This window comes from Lissotriton helveticus, chromosome 1_2 (genome assembly GCF_964261635.1).
Source record: "Lissotriton helveticus chromosome 1_2, aLisHel1.1, whole genome shotgun sequence".
Classification (NCBI taxonomy): domain Eukaryota; kingdom Metazoa; phylum Chordata; class Amphibia; order Caudata; family Salamandridae; genus Lissotriton; species Lissotriton helveticus.
In genome coordinates, this window is record NC_136058.1 from 428,254,701 (window position 1) to 428,276,304 (window position 21,604).

General features: G+C 46.9%; 1 protein-coding gene across 1 annotated transcript in view; it reads left to right on the forward strand.

Annotated features, from left to right (window-relative positions):
- The window catches only part of LOC144804963 (uncharacterized), a 56,518-nt gene that overhangs the window by 24,600 nt on the left and 10,314 nt on the right, over positions 1-21,604 (forward strand). The window contains exon 3 of the mRNA XM_078671935.1: positions 13,785-15,836. Coding sequence (XP_078528061.1) covers positions 15,035-15,836 — 802 coding nt within the window. The 5' untranslated portion in view covers positions 13,785-15,034. The remainder of the gene's footprint in view (positions 1-13,784; positions 15,837-21,604) is intronic.

Here is a 21,604-nt window from a genome sequence, read left to right on the forward strand (position 1 = left end):
CTGTCTGTTTTAGTAGGATGGGGTCTGCAGGGCCCTGGAGGAGGGGGGGTCTGAGTCAGCCGTAGATGAAAGGCCCCCATCTGCTGTCACGGATGGGAGGGAAGAGCTCTGGGGGTGCCAGGCGGTGCCTGTCAGCCCACCCTGCTGCCTCTCCCTCCGGATGGCCCCTGTCACCTCTGACCTGAGGCTGACAGGAGAGGGAAACCAGATCCACCCAGGGCTTAGGGCTCGCTTACACAAGGACTTCAAAAGACTTCAAAGCCTTTTCTGGGTATAAGAAGGGGCTGTGTTCCCTTCCAATTTGTTCTTGTCTGGTTCTTACTTCGGACTGGAATCTACCAGGGGCGGGCGCTGCCCAGCCCCTGGATGCCTGGACTTCTGGGGGACCCCTCTGCCTGTCCTGGAAGGATGGGGGACTTTGCTTTACCCTGGAGGGATTTTGCTGTATCCCCTGAAGGACTTGGCTGGACTTGTCCCTGTAGCGCTGAGGGAGCGCTTCATCTGCATCTAGCGCTGAGAGAGCGCTTTATTGCCCTTCTAGCGCTGGGAGCGCTGTGTTTTTCCTCTTTAGCACCTGTGAGCGCTTCGCTGGGACAATAGCGCTTAGGAACGCTTTATTTTCGATTATAGCGCTGGTAGTGCTCTGCTCATTTTTCCTAGCGCTTGGAAGCGCTTTATTTCCCCTGGCCGGTGCCCAGCCGGCATCTGGCCCATAAAAGGAATCAGCCCCCGCCTGCCTGCCTAAGGAGGAGGGCCGCTGTGCTGCCCGCAGCGACCCGGAAGTGGTCGGCCGGCCGGCCAATCTCAGCGCGGCCGGCCGGAAGTCCCGCCCCCGCAGTCCGGGGAGAAGAAAGGAAGGCGCGAGAGATGGCGGCGGTGGACGGGGCTCCTCTCGGCTGAGGGAGCCCCAGGGAGACGAGGCGGCCGGTCGGCAGGGCTCCCGTGTGCCGAGGGAGCCCTGCAGAAAGGAGAAGACTCGTTGTCGGCTGCTCGGGGCTCCCAGGTGCGGAGGGAGCCCCGGCGAGGAAGAGAGAAGGCCGGCGCGAGGCTCCCCGCATGGAGGGAGAGCCTCGAGGGAGCAGAGACCGGCTGTCGCCCCGCCCGCGATGGGCTGCCGGTGAGTCTGGGCAGGGTGGGGCAGAAGAGGGGAGAGGCGCCGGGGCACGGTGACGGTGTCCGCCGCCCCCCCCCCCCCAGTGGCGCGAGCTCGCGCCTGTTGCCAGTGTGAAGCCACGAGGGCTTCAAGGGCGGCCCCAGTTGGCAGTGGGTCGCCCCAGCGTTTGGCGGGCCCAGAGAGGCTCAAGGGGCCTCATCTTGCTGGGCGAGCCCCGAGGCTCGTAGGGGCATAATAGACTTTGGTGCATATAGGGCGGCCCCAGTTGGCAGTGGGTCGCCCCAACGTCTACGAGCCCTGAGAGGCTCCAACGCAGGCCATATTTGTTTAAGGAGTCTAGATGGCTCCTGGGACACCTCGGGGCATATTGTCGATGCCCGTCCCCTCCGGGGCTTGTGTAGTTCTGGTGCCAGTGAAAGCACCATGGTTGTTGTAAGAGCCCTAGAGGGCTCCAGCGTTCGGCGCAGTGTGGTGGCAGAGCCTGGGTGGCTCCAACGTTGCGCAGTGTCATGCCAGAGCCTGGGTGGCTCCAACGTAGACCTAGCTGTGTGTAGAGCCTGTGGGGCTCCAGCGGGGCGCAGTTTGCGCCTGAGGGCCAGTGAGGGCCCTGGCGCAGTGTTGATGATTCTCCAGCTGCCCAGCAGTTAGTGGGCAGCTGCACCGTTTATGCGCAATTTCAGGAGAGAGTCCCTGTGTGGGACAGCGAGGGCACCGTGGTGCCAGGCCTTCCCAGCTGCGCAGCACTTAGTGCCAGCTGCAGCGTTTACGCCCTTGTGAGTGTTCCCAGGGGCCCAGCAAGTAGTGGGTCCCTGCATCGTTTAGGCCCCTGACATTGAGACTCAGGGCGTTCTAGCCCCAACAAGGCCAGTGGCCTACGGACTGCCACAGGTGGTGGCTTATGTAGGTTTTGCGCAATTGTATGGTTCTTGCACCCCTGAATGTGATTTCTTGCACCATGTCTTATTCCTGCACCTCTGAATGTTTTTAGACATCATGTGACTATTGCGCTACTGTATTATTCTGGTACCTCTGAATGTAATTTTATTGCATCATGTGCTTTATTCTTAACACCGCTGAATGTGTAGGTTTATGCATTATGTGTTTTTCTTTACTACTCCTCTGAATGTATATTTATGCATCATGGGTAATGTGTTCTTTCTTAGACCCCTAGACGCTGTGTGATACTTAGATGGTTTTCCTTTACTACTCCTCTGAATGTGTTTCATACATCATGGGTAATGTGTTCTTTCTTAGACCCCTAAATGCTGTGTGATACTTAGGTGGTTGTTCTTTTAGTACAGGTGGTCCTAGTGAGGTCCTGGTCCCCTGCGCGACAGTCTCCTAAGGGGTTTAGGGTTGCGTAGGTGGTACTTACCTGTCCCCAGTAGTTACTGGATGTGACCTATAACTGTTACTTTGTGTTACAGTGAAGTTTATATACTTTTATTCTAATTACTGACAAGTATTTCTATATCTGCAAATTGTTGATTCAGACAGTGGCCCCTGTGGTCCTGTCTTGTAAATAATCCCTTGTGAAGATTGCCGTGCCAGTTGGCACAAGGTACATGTGTAAGTTCTATCTGATATGTTTTGACAATACAAAAGTTATTTTAATATAACCTTGTGTGGAGTCTCTTTTGTGGTGTACCTAGTATGTTGTTGCTGTTGTGCGCTGGCGCAAATGCTTTACACATCGCCTCCGAGTTTAGCCTAGACTGCTCGTGCCAAGCTACCTAGAGGGTGAGCAGGGGTTATCTTGGCGTGTGACTTCCTTGCCCTGACTGGAAGGGTGGTTTCTGCCTGGCTTTGGCAACAGCCTTAGCCTACCAGAAATAGCCGGTTTCCAACAGTTCCCCTATCCCGTTAGCTGTTCTGATTTTTACTTGCACTTCTATTGGCATTGGATGCCTAGTTGGTAGTAATTGCTGAGTATCTCCCATTGTTAGATTTGTGCATTTTGTGTCCTCTTGTTGTGAACGACCAGTAAGTGGAATAGTTAACATCTCTAGGTCCGTTATTTGACCCCAATGGTTGACTTGGTCCTTAGTTGAATTTGACATTCGTTCGACTTCAGCTTCAGACTCAGGGTGGCCTGGTTCACTTACTCCGTGCTTAGGGGATATAATATTTTTTCTACTCAGTGGTTTAATCGGAGTTTGAAGATCACATGGGTTAGTTAGCAATGTTAGCATAGCACCAGTTGGATCTTTCATAAAATCAAACTTTGATGGCGACTTTCCCAGTTTCCTAAATGTATGGACCATAGATGATTAAAGGACTATGCGTCACCTGTCTGTTTTATTTTAAACATATCTAATATTAGTGTTTGTTGTATTTTTCCTTTCCTTTTGATAGGAGGGAAAGGTGGCCGCTCTTTTCCTGACCTCTTAGTACACCCTCCAAGGTGAAGTCTTGCTTCTTTCAGAGAATCAAACGGGCCAGTGACAAGACCAAATGGTGCTTTGATTGGACAAAAACACCTCCTAACACCTCCTAGGGGAAAACATGCCCAAAGCACACCTCAGTACAGAATCCGCCGGTGCTGCTGGTTACTTATTTAATGAACTAATTCATTAATCAATTGATTAATATCCGGGCTCCGGGTAGGGCTGTAGTCTAGGCATGCAGAGTAATTCAGGGGTCGAGGGGTGCTTCAACAGGATCAAAGTCTATTGTCACTTTCCCCATTGCATAATTTCTCAGATTTTGTATTACAGACTTATTACAGACTGAAATGACTTACGGACCGATCAACCTTAACTACTCGCTACATGCCACACACCTTTTGCCACTTGTCGCTCACCACTCACTGTTCATTGCTTGTTCGTTGCTATTCATCGCTGTCACGAGTACAAGGGAGAATGCTGGCAATCGTTTAGGAGCAGAAGCGGGATCCAGAGCCAGTCCACCTACAGACGGCAGATGTAGGCACTTCCCTCCACTCCTCTACTCAGCACTGGTCTGCTCAATGTATACGTAAAATCAGGCGGCAGTTCCCTGAGTTCTGAGGAATGATTGAAGCGTGTGATGTCGGACCATAGATGCGTCCATTCCTCATTGGAAATAGGACGGTGAATTAAGTCTTCCCACATAGACATGTAGAAAGCACTGTTTTAAGGAGGAAGCTATAGATAAATGAGATCACCCCTTTCATGTTAGCAGTCTTGGTGAGAAAGGCCTCAAATTTTGTGAGAGGTCGAGTAGAAGCCTCCCATATCTGAGGTGTGAGGGCCCAGTGCATTAATTGGATATACTGATATCTTTCTGTGTTCTTCAATACAAAGTCCCTTTGACATTGATCAAAAGTAAGGGGATCAAAATTGTGGAACGAATGTATTAGAGCTAAGCAGCCTCCCCTTCTCCAGGCATCAAAGGATCCCTCATGTTGGGCCGGGGAGAAAGCTGGATTGAAATGGATTGGAGTGAATGGGGATGGAAAAGAAGTCGACCTGTCGTCGCCCGAAATTGAGTCCCATACTTTAAGAGTGGTGCGTGTGAGGCAGCTAAGGTCACCCTGGCAGCCGCCTGAAAGAGAAGGGAAGCTCCAGCTATATCCCTATGGCACTCTCGTCTTTGGAGACTGCTTAGCCTAGAACGTATGGCTGATATTTTCAGGGATAATGCTAAGAATTTCGAATTTAAATGGGGCCCCCTTGTCTCCTTCCTCTCCCAGGGCCGTCCGTCTACGGTGTGTCCCTCCACCATCAGAGCCCGCCATCTCTTCCAGTTTTGATCACAATCCCAGTGTCGACCAACCTCTTGTTAGTATGAACACGCCGCCACCATGGGTGGGGTGGGAAGTGTTTTTATTTTTTTACATTTTCAAAAACCTTTATTGTGTCAAGACAGTTTCATACATACAGTACAGTGCATAGGTACATGTCATGATTATTTAGGGACTACTTCAGTTACAATAAAGGCCAGCCAGTGGTATCATCACACATCAGCTGTACGTGTGTAACTGTCATGCCGTGCTATTGCATGCCGAGCCCTTTCGTGTACATGTGTAGTTAGGGACTGACCTCTGGGGAGGGGATCTGTAAAGGAGGTTCACATATGTTCCCACGAATTCGTTCCATTTACCCCATATTCTAGTCCATTTCTTGGGACAGCCCCAGTGCGTGTAAACCGCCCTCTCAGCCACCATCGCAATATCCATGTCTCGTTCCCATTGTGTACGTGTAGGTGTTATCGCGGAGCCCCAGTATATTGCTATGTTTCGCTTCGCGATTGTCGCCCCCAATGTAGCCCAGTTCTGTTAGGCTAGGTTTAAGTCGGTGGGCTGCCAGATATTGAGGAGGCAACACCTGGGATCACAGGGAACTTTTGCTCCTCCCACCTCTGAAATTATCGCTAATACTGTTGACCAATAGCGGTTTATGATAGGCATTCATTCCCATATTATATGGTAAAATGTTCCAATACCTCCACACCCTCTGAGGCAAAGGTGATCTAGTGTGTGTCCCAGCTTAAATATCGTGGTGCGAGGATAATATGTTCGGTGTAATATTTTCAGTTGAATGAGTTTAAGTCGGGATGGGATCGCTGCCTCTCGGGCTGATGCTAGGGCGTCCATCCAATCAGATTCCTCGATATCTCCCAATTCAGTCTCCCATTTTCCCTTTAGTGCTATCAGGGGGTCTGGTTGATTATTGATCAGTTTCTTGTATGTGTAGGAGGTTGCCTTTTTTTCCATGTAGTCCGTGAGGAGCCTATCCTCCAGAGGGGAGGATTCCACCAATTTGGTCTCTGGGGGAATTGCACTTTGTAATGCGTGTCGTATCTTTATGTAACAGAATCGTTCTGAGTCTGCCATCTTATACCTCGCTTGCAAGTTTTCAAATGATATTATCTCTCCTTTCGCCCATAGGTGGCCTATTTTAGAGATACCAATTAGGTCCCATTCTTTGAATCCCTTTGTGTTCGCCAGTATGCCCAGTTTTCTCGTGACCCAGAGGGTAGGGGCTTGTGTCAACACTCCCTCCCATCCCAAGGCCCTCTGTGCGGCGTGCCATATTTTAATCGTGTGTGCCGTTGGTCCTGTAAGTCCTTCCTGTTTTCCGTTGGTGTAAAGAGCCCTCATCAGTCGGTCTGCCAGCAGGAGGCTCCGGTCCAACCTGTATGCTGGTTCGTCATGTGGGACGTGCAACCATTGATTTATTGTCATCAGTTGTGATGCCCAGTAGTAGAGTTTAACATTCGGTAGAGCAATACCACTGTCATACCAACTCCGGACCAGTTTGTGTTGTGCTATCCGGGGGGTTTACCGTCCCACAATAGGGTTGTTACTTCCGCTTCAATGGATTTGAAATACTTAGGGGGGACAGGAAATGGGGTATTTTGTAGGGCATATAGGAATCTCGGAAGGGCTAGCATTTTAAATCGTGCAGCTCTACCCAGGAGCGTCAGCGGGAGGGATCTCAAGTGTTTTACGTCCGCTCGGAGTCGTTCCAGGGGCCTCATTAAATTTTCTTCCATGAATATGGACTCTGATGGGGTGACATATATTCCTAAGTACTTGAAACCTCTGGTCACGATCTGCAGTTCGCATCCCACCGGGATTTTGGGTGTAGGCCCGTGCAATACATAGAGTAGCGATTTCGTCCAGTTAATAGTGTAGCCGGATACTTTTACCGTATGCAGTAAAAATGTCTAGTAGGAACACTAATGATCTCGCCGGGGATGTTAAATATACGAGCACGTCGTCCGCATATAGCGAGATACGATCCTCCCAGTCCTCCTCCCATCTCATTCCATGAATGGAGACGTCCTGCCTGATCCATGCAGCGAGCGGTACCAGCACTAGGGCGAATAGCAGCGGCGACAGCGGACATCCCTGCCTGGTACCCCTTCATAGTTTGAATTCTCTTGATATTCCTCCGTTTGCTACTACTTGCGCGAGGAGTTCCGTATATAAAAGTTGTATCAATGCACAGAATTTCGGGCCAAGTCCCAGCTTCCGAAGTACCGCAAAGAGGAACAGCCATTCCACTAAATCGAAGGCCATAGTGGCGTCCAAGGAAAGGATGGCTGCATCTTTCTGTATCTCTGGTGTACGGGCTATAACGGCATGCACCCTCCGTAGATTAAGGGAGATGTTACGTCCCGGCATGAACCCTGATTGGTCCGGGTGAACCAAGTCCTTGAGGTGTGGCTGTAGTCGCAGTGCCAAAGCTTTGGCCAGTATTTTGGCTTCCGCATTCATTAGCGATATTGGGTGGTAAGAGGCTGCCAAATGCGCAGGTTTGCCCGGTTTGTGCACTGCCACAATTGTGGATATTCGCTGATCCCGTGGCAGCCTGCCATCCTCCAGGCAGTCATTGTACATGTTAAGTGAGGTGTGATCAGACCCGACACTTTTTTGTACAGCTCTACTGGTAGCCCGTTTGGACCCATTGCTTTCCCTGTGTTGAGTGCCGCCAGTGCCCGCCCCAATTATTCAGACGAGAGGTCAGCATCTAGGTCTTCCCTGGCTTCCGGGGAAAGCGTAGGCATCCTAATGTCTTGCAAGAAATGTGTATTGTCCTCTATTGTGGTTACCGCCTGCGGTGTGTATATTGATTCAAAATGCGTAGCTAATTGTTCGACAATACGTTCGGGGTCTGTTGTGAGAGTACCGTCCTATAGACAAATTTGTGCTATCCATCTACTTGCTTTTTTGCGTTTATCTATCCATGCCAGCATTTTCCCTGTTTTGTCTCCCAATTCGTGAATTCTGTGGAAGGTATCGGTACTTTTGGCCTTTGATGTTTCCCATGCATAAGTCTTAAATTCTTGGCTAGCCAGCGCCACAGCGTGTGCCGTAACCTCAGTGGGGTCTGTGGCGTGAGCTTTCTCCGCTTGCTGGGTGGCCTCCTCTAATTCTTCTTTGGTCTCTCTTTGTGAGCGTTTGTGTCTCGTGATCGTCGAGATGGCCTGCCCTCTAATAACGGTTTTATATGCCTCCCATAGTGTGCTGGGGGATTGAACTGACTGAACATTTTCTGCAAAGTATTGTGTAGTGGATTTAACTAGGTCCCTTGCAATCTTGGCATTTTTCAGGAACCCAGGATAAAGCGGATAGATCCTCCGTCTGCCAGGGATATGGGCGGTGTATATGAGTTGGACTGGAGAGTGATCTGATATGCCCCTCGGTAGATGCTCTACCTGTTTCACTTTCTCAGGCGTAATACCCAGTGTCAATATAAAATCTATCCGGGAGAGGCTCCTGTGTGCCCCTGAGAGAAATGTGTATTGACGCTCTGTTGGGTGCTTAAGTCGCCAAATGTCAGTCACTCCCATTGCGTGTATGAAATCTTGCAGGGCTTGATTGGAGCGGCTTGCTTCCCTGGACGGGTGGCGGTCGATGGTCGGATCCATTACTGTATTAAAGTCTCAACCCATGATCAGTTCTCCCTCTGGAAGGTCCAGCAGGAGCCTCCTGAGGTCCTGAAATGCTTGCTGGTGAAGTGTAGGGGGAACATAAACGGAGAGCAAGTGATACAACCTACCTTCCCACTGCCCAGTTAGTACCGCAAATCGTCCCTGTGCATCAGTCCAAGTGTTCTTAATCATGAATGTGGAGCTCTTATGGACCTGGATTCCCACCCCTCTAGAGCCACATGTGAACTCCGTGTGAGCTGCCATTTTAAAGCCCCATCTATCTAGTGCCTTGCATGTTGTTCCTGTCAAATGTGTTTCCTGGAGTAGAACAATCGAGGGCTCCTTGCGCTTCAGGTACTGTAGGACTAGCCCTCGTTTAATCATATGACCCAACCCATTCACGTTGCACGAAATTATGGACAAGGGGGGGCCCGGCTGAAGTGGTAACTGAGTGTTGGTCTCCCGCCCCTCATGTGGTGTCACGTCGTGCTTGGTATGTATATCCTATGGTCAGTGACTACTGTTGATACCTGCTGTACATGACCTGCCCCGTGTGCGCATAGATTGTATAGTTGACACGTAAACTTGTTCCTTGAAATAACGTAACATATTAAACGTAAACATTGTAAGAGTTGCTTCAAGAATCCTTGGCCCCTAATCCCAAACCCTGCCCTCCCCCCCATCGGATCTGTGACTGTCCCCATCTCCAATTGCTCAATATGGCCCCCGATAAACAATTGTAGTCCCTGAAGAAAGTGTTCATTGTTCACCAGAGACCAAAACAAACCAAAATCCAAACTCCCCACCCTGCCTCCCTGCCCGGCGGATACAGAACCATCCACCACCCCCAACTGAGCAGAGTGCTTACTTCCCAGAACAAAATGTAGTGTTCGTGAGGGTGAGACTACCGTGACTGTTATAGCCTCCTTCCCACCCATCAATGTCCATGCAGCGATACCAACATCACGGTAGGTCCTACCTGTAGGAGTCTTCATAACTTGCCTGTGTATCACGTCCTTAATCGACCCATTGTAAGGAAGGTCAATGTAACAGTACCCACCACCCTGCGCTCACCGCCCAATCTCGGGCCGTGTCCATATCATAGTCTCCTACTGCGGTGTTGTGAAGCGTGGCAGCCTGTGAGGTCCTTAATCCTTAAAAAGCCAAGTCATAGCGTTGCTTCAGTGATGCAGTTTGTTGTGGGCTTCTGACTTTTCCATTATCGGTTATTATGTCTTGCGTCCCGGTTCCTGGGTTTCCCTGTCTGCCGCCAGCCCTCCAACCAGTCTTGCGCATCTTTGGGCGATTAAAAAAAACAAGTTTTTCCCTCTGCTTCAACACGCAGCTTCGCTGGGAAGAGCATTGAGTATTTGAGTTCTCTAGAACGGAGTTCCCTTTTCACTTCCGTGAAATTTCGTCGTTGTTGTGCTTCCTCTGCCGTCTGGATAGAAGGTGACCTCTGCGTTGTCAATTTTGACTGGTGGAGCCATTCGAGCTGTCTGCAGGATGGCATCGCGGTCGCGAAAGTTGAAGATCCTCGCTAAGATTGGACGCGGTGGTGCCCCTGGTTTCGGTTTCCCCTCTGGCACACGGTGGGCACGTTCTACTGAGAAATAATTTGACAGGCCCTTCGGTTGCAGCTTGTTTTGGATCAAATCTTCTACGAATAGGTCCAACACAGGGCCCCCTGTTGTTTACGGTGCACCCACCAGGCGTACGTTGTTGCGCCGTGAGTGGCCTTCCTGTTCGTCAAGTTTCGCCTTTAATAGCAGATTGTCATCTTCCAGTTTCTGTACTTTGTGTTTCAAGGCCGCCGTGTCGTCAGTTAGCCCCGATGTAGCTTTTTCCACCTCAATCAAACGGTCTGACAACTTGGAGAAGTCCGCCCTTATCAGGGAGATATCGGTGGAGATAGTGCCCATTGAAGTTTGCATTGTGTGCAATGCCGCCATGACGTCTTTCAGGGTGACCTGTTCGGCATCACCAGGCGGGTTGGTCGTCTGGGATGATGTGCGTGGCGCTTTGCTTTCGGGTGACCATTCTGGGGTTCTTTTACATAGGCGTATTTTTCCAAGCGTGGAGGCTGTTGCACCTTGGGCCCCCTGCCCGTCATGGTACTTGATCGCAGTGGACACGCACCCAAAAATTTGTGAGGACAGTAGAAGAGCCCTGTTTCCCAACTGTTCCTCGATGTGTTGTACAGTGTGTTCCTTGGTGACTCCGGGAATGCGTGTGGGCCTGCATTGCGGAATGCCTGTGATACCTCCAGCTCCCGTCTTTCAGCTGTGGAACTGCTCCCTATAGCTCCCGCTAAGCTCGTGAGACAGCGTGGGGTGTCTTCGCACAGTGCTATCTAGGGTATGCCCCTTAAAATGTCTGCTGGGGTCACTGATTTGCAGCTAGTGCTGCGTGTGGGGCAGGTGAGCGGGCTGGTGTGCTCAGCGGCGGTAACAGAGAGGCCGGTGGTTCCAGGATTAAGCCGCCATTTAGTGCCGCCGTACTGCCCGCTCACCTGCCCCCAGTCCACAGTCCCTGCCCGGTAACATCAGGTTTTCACTCAGAGCCCTCTCGCTGCCTCCTCCAGCAGTCGCCAGTACCTTGTAGTCCGAGGATGTCCTGTGCGCGTAGCCGCGTCCGTTTTGGTTTTCGCCGCCTTTATTCTGTGTCCAGGAGCAGTTCTTGTCGGGTCATCTGTATGCCGGCCGCCGTGAAACTTTAGTCCCCGGCTTCCGTAGTGCTGTTAGGCCCCGGTTGCACTGTCTCGTAGCCGCTTGAGTTTTAGAAGTCTGGAGTAGCGGATTGCTTCACTGGGAATCGGAAGATCTCCCGTTTTTATACAGCCGTAGCAGCGCCTGCTGAAGTCAGGATTATTGTGCGGATTGTCGGGGAAGGTGCCTGTGACGGGCGCAGGATGAAAGGGTAACACATGGGTTTTAGTCTTTTTGGGCTTTATTTTGCTATACAACAAATCAGAACTCTTCTGCTTTAAATGCACAGTCCGACGCGGTGAACGGCTTCGCTCGGCTCTTCGTGGACAGCGCTCTGTAGTTTCCGGTTGACGGGTTCTGTCCGGGTTCCGTTCTGTCCGGGTTCCGCTCGGTACAAACAGAATGAGATAATATGGTATAAGTCAAATGTCCTCTTGATTTTACCACTCTAGGGGGAAAGGAGTGAGGGAACAGCAACCCGTGCAACACAACTATATACAGTGCCGAAGTGAGGGGTCAGTGCTCAGGGTAGGGGGCACAAAAACCGGGGATGTGTGAATACCCAGGCTATGCGGTAGAAACACTCCTACGACTGACCCAGCCCTTGATTTTGTTTCGTACCTGTGTGAGCCATACACCTCCCCCGGGTGTATGGCTGGGCGACTCGTGATATCGGTGGACTCCTGGCTTCTCCTTCTCCGATTCCGCTTCTCCGCCTACCGTCTCCTCTTCCTCGACTTCTCCCGCTCTCTCCTCCGCTTTGCTTCTTCCGTTCTCCTCGCTCCGCTCGACAACTCTCTCCCTCCGGGTGAAAAAACACACTGCTGATTCGTCGTTCTCCGTATATGACGTCTCTACGTCCGGCTGTGACTCCTCCCACTCGTTGTTCCAGTCCGAATAAAAGGGCCACTGTATTGTCTCCTTCTCTTGTTCTTCAAAGTCAATATCGATGTTCTGTGGGAAGTATAAAGAAGGAGAGGAGATAGTGGACATCTGGTGAAGTGAACCCTGGTCATACCCCTGAACCTGTGATGGACCCACGCCGTTACAGTGCCCTGCAGTCACGGAGCTCTGCTAGAACGCGGCCATCTTTCTCGGCCGGTAGCCACGCCGGGAAGTGTTTTTTTATTAGTTTTTTTTCTTTGTTCCTTGTTAGATTCATAATTACTTATCCCATATTAGGATGAGTTTGTCCACGCTATTTGGCTATTCCGCATACAACACCTCGGTGGAGCAACCTGGAGAAATTACCGTTTCAGAAGGCCGTTGAGTTTTCTTTAGACCTATCTGCTGGCTTAGCAAAGTTGCATGATCTTCTTTTTTTTCTTTTTTATCTCTCTCTCTAAGCTCCGGGACACTTAGAAGCTGTATCTTTCACTTGGCTTATCTAATAAGAGGAGGAGCTGATTTATATTGGTCAATGCACTTTGTCCACCTGTTATAATTCTGTTGAGGCTTTCTGATCCCCTGCGTGGGACCAAGTGATGATGTAATTTTTGCCTGTGGGCTGTGGGGAAAAAAATGTATAAACAAATTTTTGACATAAATCAGGTGGCAGGCCAAGGCTCCTCTGTGCTCCTCTGTGCTCTGCAGCAGCCGCCGCATGAGCAGCACCAGCAGCGCCTTAGCACCGCGGTGCTGGCAGCGGCCGTTCCTGCCTCCATCGCAGATCCGTAGAACTTAAAGCGCCCGTATAACAGGACGCGGGTGAAGCGGGAACCGGTCACAAAACAAACCCTGGCAGTCGTCCCAGCCTCCGCTCCGCTTGCTCGTCAACTCCTCCTCGGCTCGGGCCCTCGGCTCTAATCGACACGCTCTGCACTCAACACCGAATCACAGGCCGACAACAACTGTGAACACCAACAGAAGGAAGAATTGTGTGTTTCCCCCAGTTAGTGAAAAAAAACAGCATAAGTCTTGGCTGCTTCTGCTGCACCCAGAGTCTTGTGCGTCTTTTCAGTCTAAGTTTTCTGTCTGGAAAAAGATTGTGTCCTGGTTTTCTGCACCCAGTAAATCCAGGTGCAGAAAAACCTAACAACTAATGATCAGGTGGAATAAAATGAACACATGAAAGTACGCCTTAATTTCATTGCCCTTGATTCACACTCGGGACCATAGTTATGCCTAGATAGGTCTAGGCATAGTCCTCGCAGCACACAATAGATTTGCTTGAGGCAGAGGCCAAAACTCAAAAGTCAGGAAACCAGATACAAGTAGGTGGTAACTCAGGGCAGGGGAAAACGCCTGTTGTCCGTGGAGAAGTCATTCCCTTCCCAGAAATCTGCATTACAAATTAATTAATAGTATATATTTTTTTAATATCTGTTTGGTGCCAGTCCATATGACTTTCATATCTACCTTTGGGATTCTATGTTGCAACTCCATAGGGTACATGTATCCTTTGTGAGCTTAATAAAATGTTGAAAATTCTACAAAACCTCACTCCTACATCCAAGTACTCTCATGCTACCATTCTACACTCTGCTCTGTCTGAAAAACAGCTCAGCATATTCAAAATTCTGCAACTCTGCATTGATTTGGCTTGTAAATTATATTTTTGGAAATGTACATGTATTAACTATTTAATTTTAATACTATAGGTGATTGAAATTACGGACGAAGAAAGCAAGATTTAGCACTAAGCAACTGATGTCAGTGCCATAAGAAGGATTATTTTGAAAAACTGAAGGACATCCAGCATTCTACGTTTAAACAATTTCTAAAAATCTAAGTGTGGCGAGGAAAGTACTATACCTGTGAGTGAAGTCTCTAATTTTGCATTTCATTAACCCAGAGAAAAGCCATATCTGTGCACACAGCATCAGAAATAATGTAGGAAGACCGCTTCAGCATCCTCATCTGAAATATTATCAGAAAGACAAATTGCCTCAGCATGACAGAATAACGTTCATCTAAAACATCATGTAATTCTAGAGAGGAAGCACACACTACATAAAAGAGAGTTACAACTAAAGGTTTCTTCTGGATACCATCAAAGAAAAGACGCTGAAAGAAGACTCCGAAGCTGACACGTTAACAACCAAAAGATTGGAAAATCACCTTTGTTCAACAACCATTTTTAACCAGTTACGCAAGTTTGAGACTATCTGCCTCGGGATATAACACCTTGACCTACTCTGCTCACTCTTGCGAAAACCTTAAAAATTCACCACTTTATTGTGTTAATGACCATCTCAGATTGTTTCCTTTTTATTGTGTACTGTTCTGTAATTCTATGTAAATCGCCTCTAAATTATCTATTGTGCAGGAGTGATATGTAAAACTGTTATATATAAAAATGGATTAAAGGAGCACCGTTGCGCTATATCTAATGTAAATAAATCCTCATCCTCAGAAGTACAAACCTTAACCTTACCCCAAACATAGAAAGGGTAGAAGGAACTGATGTTCTGCGACTAATGATCCACAATAGTACTCTGCACTTTCTAACGCCCTCAGTTACTGCCATTACACCAGTGCAAAAAGGTACTTATCAGTCTAATCATTAAATATCAGACTAACACCTTATTACTGCATTGCTAAGAACCTATACAAATAGATTTGAGAAAAACTTCTGTCACAAATTAAGTTGCTGCCGGAGAGGCTATTACCTAAAGACTATTATCTGTTAGAAAAATTTCAACAGGTGTTTACAGGACTGCTTCCCGACATTTTTTGCTCAATTCAAGTGTTGAGAAGATTACACACAATTTCTTTTAGAGATAAGTGCTGAACATTATCTAAACAAGCCCGACTCTAAAATCGAGGCAAAATAACCGAAGTTAGGGAAAAAAGTTACCTGTGCCCAAAAAGATACAGCCATAAATCTTATCTCACAGAATTTGACAGAATGCACACAGGGGAATACCACTCTCAGTGCAAAGTATGCCAAAAAAGTTTCAGGCGTAAAACTTATCTCACTGAGCATATGAGAATCCACACTGGGGGAAAACACTCTCCGTGCAAAGTATGCCAAAAAAGTTTCAGGCGTAAATCTTATCTCACTGAGCATATGAGAATCCACACTGGGGAAAAACCTTTTCAGTGCTCTGAATGTCAGAAAAGGTTTAGTATCAAACCGAGTCTATATCGACATGAATTAACCCACTCTGTGGAAAAACGTTTTCAGTGCTCTGAATGCCCAAAACATTTCAAACTTAAATCACTTCTAACTGCACATGTGAGATTCCACACTGGGGAAAAACCTTATCAGTGCTCTGAATGCCAGAAATGTTTCACTGAAAAAAGACATCTCACGCTGCATATGGGAACCCACACTGGGGAAAAACCTTATCAGTGCTCTGAATGCGACAAATGTTTCAGTGACAAAATGAGACTCACTAAACATATAAGAACCCACACTGGGGAAAAACCTTATCAGTGCTCTGAATGCCACAAATGTTTCAGTCAAAAATGCAATCTCACTGAGCATATAAGAATCCACACTGGGGAAAAACCTTATCAGTGTTCTGAATGCCAGATATGTTTCAGTCAAAAAAGCAATCTCACTGAGCATATAAGAATCCACACTGGGGAAAAACCTTATCAGTGCTCTGAATGCCACATATGTTTCAGTGCAAAAAGCAGTCTCACTCAGCATATAAGAATCCACACTGGGGAAAAACCTTATCAGTGCTCTGAATGCCAGATATGTTTCAGTCAAAAAAGCGATCTCACTGAGCATATAAGAACCCACACTGGGGAAAAACCTTATCAGTGCTCTGAATGCCACAAATGTTTCAGTCAAAAATGCAATCTCACTGAGCATATAAGAATCCACACTGGGGAAAAACCTTATCAGTGCTCCGAATGCCAGGTATGTTTCAGTGTAAAAAGGCGTCTCACTCAGCATATAAGAATCCACACTGGGGAAAAACCTTATCAGTGCTCTGAATGCCAGATATGTTTCAGTCAAAAAAGCGATCTCACTGAGCATATAAGAACCCACACTGGGGAAAAACCTTATCAGTGCTCTGAATGCCACAAATGTTTCAGTCAAAAATGCAATCTCACTGAGCATATAAGAACCCACACTGGGGAAAAACCTTATCAGTGCTCTGAATGCCACAAATGTTTCAGTCAAAAAAGCACTCTCACTAAGCATATAAGAATCCACACTGGGGAAAAACCTTATCAGTGTTCTGAATGCCAGATATGTTTCAGTCAAAAAAGCGATCTCACTGAGCATATAAGAACCCACACTGGGGAAAAACCTTATCAGTGCTCTGAATGCCAGAAATGTTTCAGTCAAAAAAGCGATCTCACTGAGCATATAAGAACCCACACTGGGGAAAAACCTTATCAGTGTGCGGAATGCCAAAAATGTTTCAGTCAAAAAAGCGATCTCACTGAGCATATAAGAACCCACACTGGGGAAAAACCTTATCAGTGCGCGGAATGCCAAAAATGTTTCAGACAAAAGTCTCATCTCACTGAACATGTGAGAATCCACACTATATAAATAAATTATCAGTGCTCTAAATGTCAGAAAAGATTCAGAGGTAGAGATGGTTACAAGCGCCATAAGAAAACACACCATCAAAATAATCAGTTCTCCGAATGCCAGAAAAGCATACATTTTAAACTCAATCTCACTCTACATGAGCAGACGCACACAGGGGAAAAACATTACCAATTTCTGTGAATGCCAGAAATTCCTATTTGATAGGCACAGCCTCACTAACCATAAGCGACTCCATACTGATGAAAAACCTTATGAGTGCTCTGAATGCCAGAAAAGCAGCAGAAAAAAACGCTATTTCACCATGAGAAACTCCACACTAGAGAAAATCCTTATGCCATAAAAGGTTGAATCTGAAAGACAGTGTTATGCTTTATGAGAGATCCCACTCTGGGAAAAAACTTATGAGTGCTCGAAATGCAAGCAATGTTTTGGGTACAAATTACTTCTCACTTGACATGGGCGAACTCACACGGGGGAAAAAACCCTATGTGTGTTCTGAATGTCAGATAAGGTTTAGTCTTGAATATAATGTCATTTCACATGAGAGAATCCACACTGGACTAAAGCCATATACAGGAGGGGAAAGCCAGAAACGTTTTACTCAGAAGGGAGATCTCGCTAAACATGAGAAATGCATCCACACCAGGTGAAAAGTAAGGCGTATCTTGAGTTGCAGAAAAGCTTCTAAAAACCTGAATTTACATGAGAGAGCACATATTGTAGTTGCAATAGAATTCATCACGAAACTCTTGCAGGATAACTTAGGCTGCCCGCATGCAACCTTGGGCAGCGGCATTACAATATATGGTGGGTTTGGTTGGAGGAGCAGAAAAGGAGGGCTGGCATGATTTTGGATCACTTGTTATTTATGGTTTGGCACTTGGTATGAATGCTGAGAATGCTTTTTTGAGATTTTCTGAGGGTAGTTATTTTAAAAGAACACGTTTTAAGACTGTAATCGCTGCACATAATATTTGGAAAGGAATTTCAAAAAAGGTGGGAATTGGGAAGTATAGTTTTTATACTAGACTAAAAAACAATCCATCGCTTTCTAGTGAGGTCTTCTCGGATAATGTATTCCAAGAATGGGACAGGCGGGGGATAAGAAAAGTCGGAGATATGATGGGTCCCTATGGCATAGTACAATTCGCTGAATTGCAAAAGAGGTTCAATTTGGATACTAAACATTTTTTTAAATACCTTCAAATTAGAAGCTGTCTTGTAAATAAGCAAGGGGGCTCATCGGGTTTCGAAAGAAATGCAATAATGGATCTTATGGAAAAAGGTATTGATTGCACAATTAAAAGATTTTATTTAGAGATGACAAAAATAAAGAAGGACGATTTAGAGAAATGGGGAGATAAATGGTCCATGGACTTAAATTTGGATATGGATGCGGGCAGGGACATTTTCACTGAATCAATAGAAATGGGCAGGACAGCGCTATGTTCATCGTCTCTTCAAGCCCAGCATTATAAGATATTATATCATTTGTATTACACGCCTGCTAAGATTGCCCAGTGGGGTGGTACGACTGGAAATACCTGTTTTAGATGTGGGAATGCAGATGCAGATCTCTTACATATTTTTGTAAGTTGTCCCCAATTGGAAAAACTGAAACAAGATATCACGAATTTTTTTCAGATTGCTATGACCTCGAATATAGAATTAACACCAGCTGTTATGTTATTGGGGATTAGTATTGGTGAGCAACCGACTTGTAAATATTTTCTATTTGTTGCAATGGCGATCTTGAGGTTGATTGTGGCATCGGCTTGGCTAGACCCTAACCCTCCAACATATCATCAATGGTTAGGCAAAGTAATGTCTATACAAAAATTAGAAACAACTATATATGCCAGAAGGGGGAAGAATGGTAAGAAAATGGGAATACAGATTTGGGAACCCTTCATCCGATGGAAAGTAGGCCTAGGCCCTCAGGGGGGGGGGAATAGTTTGCTTATTATATGATTTTGTTCACTGTATGTAATATTATGCTTAATTCTTTACTGTAAATGGATTGTAATTAAGGTGCCCTGTTATAAATAAAATGTGGGGGGGGAAAGAAAAACCAATAAAATATTTAAAAAAAAAAAAAAAAAGAATTCATCACGAAACTCTTGCAGGATAACTTAGGCTGCCCGCATGCAACCTCCAAAGAAATTTCAGGCCTGGAAATATTTTTCCGTGCAACAGAATCCACACTTTGAGTATCTGAAAGTTACAAAACTCTCATGGTCTTTACTTGACACAGAGAAGTGTTAGTACTCGCAAAAATCAACTAATTGCCCCAAAAATCACAATAATAATGTCTTAAATTTTACTCCACCCAAAAGGTTTCTACTCACCCTTGTTTCTTAACATATGCCTTATATCTATTTTTTCATGATAAGATTAAGCCTATGCGGAGTTCTTCAGTGAGGAACTCCGTAAAGTGAAAAAAAAACTCTGGCGGTCTACGCGGAGATCCGCAAGCAGCGGAGTGCGTAAGGGTCATGCAGTTTGTGGTGATTTCATCCCATGTCGGAGGATCATTTGGCCCTTCTCTTCCAGGAAGTTATGGATCTCTTTGTCAAACGCGTCCCTGTGCCAGAAGTAGGTCGGGGTTGCTACTCCCACTACTTCTTGGTACCCAAGAAGTACAAAGGCCTGCCTCCTAGCTTAGTCCTCAGGGACATCAACCGCTTTCTCCGAAAGGAGAAGTTCAAGTTGTTAACCTTGGCTCACGTCTTATCTGCCTTCGACCCTGGAGATTTGATGGTAGCGTTGGACTTGCAGGACACTTACTTTCACATCCACGTCTTGCCTGCCCACCGGCATTACCTACGGTTCACGGTAGGCCACACGCATTTTCAGTTTACCACGCTCCCCATTGACCTTACCAGCCCCCCCCCCTCCCCCGGGTGTTCACGGAAGTGATGGCGGTGGTCGCAGCTCATCTGCGCAGATCAGGGGTTCCAGTCTTCCCCTATCTCGACAACTGGCTGTTGAAGGCTCCCACCTCCAGACTACGACGGACTTCCTGTATTTGCTAGGGTTCTCAGTTAACGTGCTGAAGTCGCACCTGATTCCATCCGATAAGCTCCTTTTCATCGGAGCGGTTCTGGACACAGCACAGTTTTGGGTCTATCCTCCCTAGCAGCAAGTCCAGTATATTGGCGCTATGATACCAATGTTTCAGCCTCCTTCCCGGTGTTCGGTGAGAATGACGATGAGGCTGCTGGGCCTCATGGCCTCCTGCATCCTGCTGTTGCATCATGCCAGATGGCATATACGTGCTCTGCAGTGGGACCTGAAGTTCCAGTGGGCGCAGCACCTGGGGAATCTTTCCGATGACTTTCAGATTTCGGAGGTGACTGCAAGTCAGTTGCAGTGGTGGTTCACGAACCAGGATTGGGTCAACAGCAGATCCCTCTACCTTCCCCAACCTGAGTTCACAGTAGTGACGGATGCGTCACTCTTGGGTTGGGGCAGCCATATGGGAATGGTGGAGATCAAAGACCTCTGGTCTCTGGCGGAGTCCAGGCACCACATCAACCCTCTGGAGCTCCGGGCGATTCGTCTTACACTGAAGGCATTCCTTCTTTCCGTCAAAGGAAACATAATGAGATTACGTAGAATACACCTCTGCGTGCCCAATGCTGCCATTTGTATTTGAAGACCAGTGATTAATGTGGCTTTATCAAGTTTAAAGCCATTAGGCGTTTCCGACCTGTCTGATACTTGCATATGGAAAAGATGGGTCATTTGAACCTATAGATAGATAAACATATTCATAGGGCACGATTTATGTCTTCATCTAATATAAAACTGTAAATTAGGAGAGGCGATAAGTGAGAAGTTTAAGGTAGCCGCTAATCGAGCTGCATTTGTACATAGGCCTTCCTATATTATGATATCTATTCGTGCTTAAGTCTTTAATTCTAATGAATACTTTAATACCCAGGCATGAAGTCATCGTCGAGCTGTTTAGATAATCCACCTGTCTCGCCACTTCTTCCCCACTGCATCCTTAACCAGTGGCCTAGCCAGTGTGCCTTGGGCCCCAAGGCAAGAAAGGAAATGTGACCTCTACCGTTTATTTGGACTGTGGAAAACAGCAATATTCATTGTTCTGTGTAGGCCCCTCAGACCTCTGTTTGAACTGTGACAAACAGCAGTTATCAGGGTTCAGTGGGCCTTTAAGGCATCTGGGAACTGGTGCCACTGCACCTGCTGCACCAATGGGAAGCTAAGCCCCTGCCCTTAACAGCTTCTATTCTAGCCCCACTGGAGAACCGAAACAGCCAAGTACTGATCTGGCCATATATGCAGGCATGCAGCCGCCTCTTCCTCTGAAGGGAGTTAAGTCGCATGAAAGCAGCATGCGGGAAACAACCATTTTCTGAGGTAAAGTCAACCAACACCTCGTCTGTTCCAACCTGAATCCATTTAAAACCAGGGACGAAAAAACGGTTCATCGTCATCCCTTGCTTATCAGAAGGGTAAAACAGATACATCTAACATTACAGTGTACCACATAACAAATTGTGATTCTGTTTACAAATTAAAACTAGCATGCATATAGAAAGGGCAGCCTTTGGCCAAAATAGCCATTTTCCCTACCCATACTTTTAACACATCTTATACAAAAAAATGCTAATTACATTGTCATCCGGAAATAGTCATTAGCGCCTACTCATAACCAAATGCCACTTAGAATTGTCTTTCACTTCAAGCTTTCAAAGGTATATTAATATAAAAGCAGTATTGAATTTTTTGACGTTGTGTACTCTTACCAAAATTGAAAGCATCAACTTTATATGACACACCATAGACAAAAGGAGTTGTTTATATATACTAAACCTCCAGAAACGTTTGATTAACCAGTTATAAAGTCACGTCTAGCTTAGTTAGTTTATAGTCTTCTTTTTTTTAATAGTAATTATTTCACATTGTTACTGAATATGCATGGCT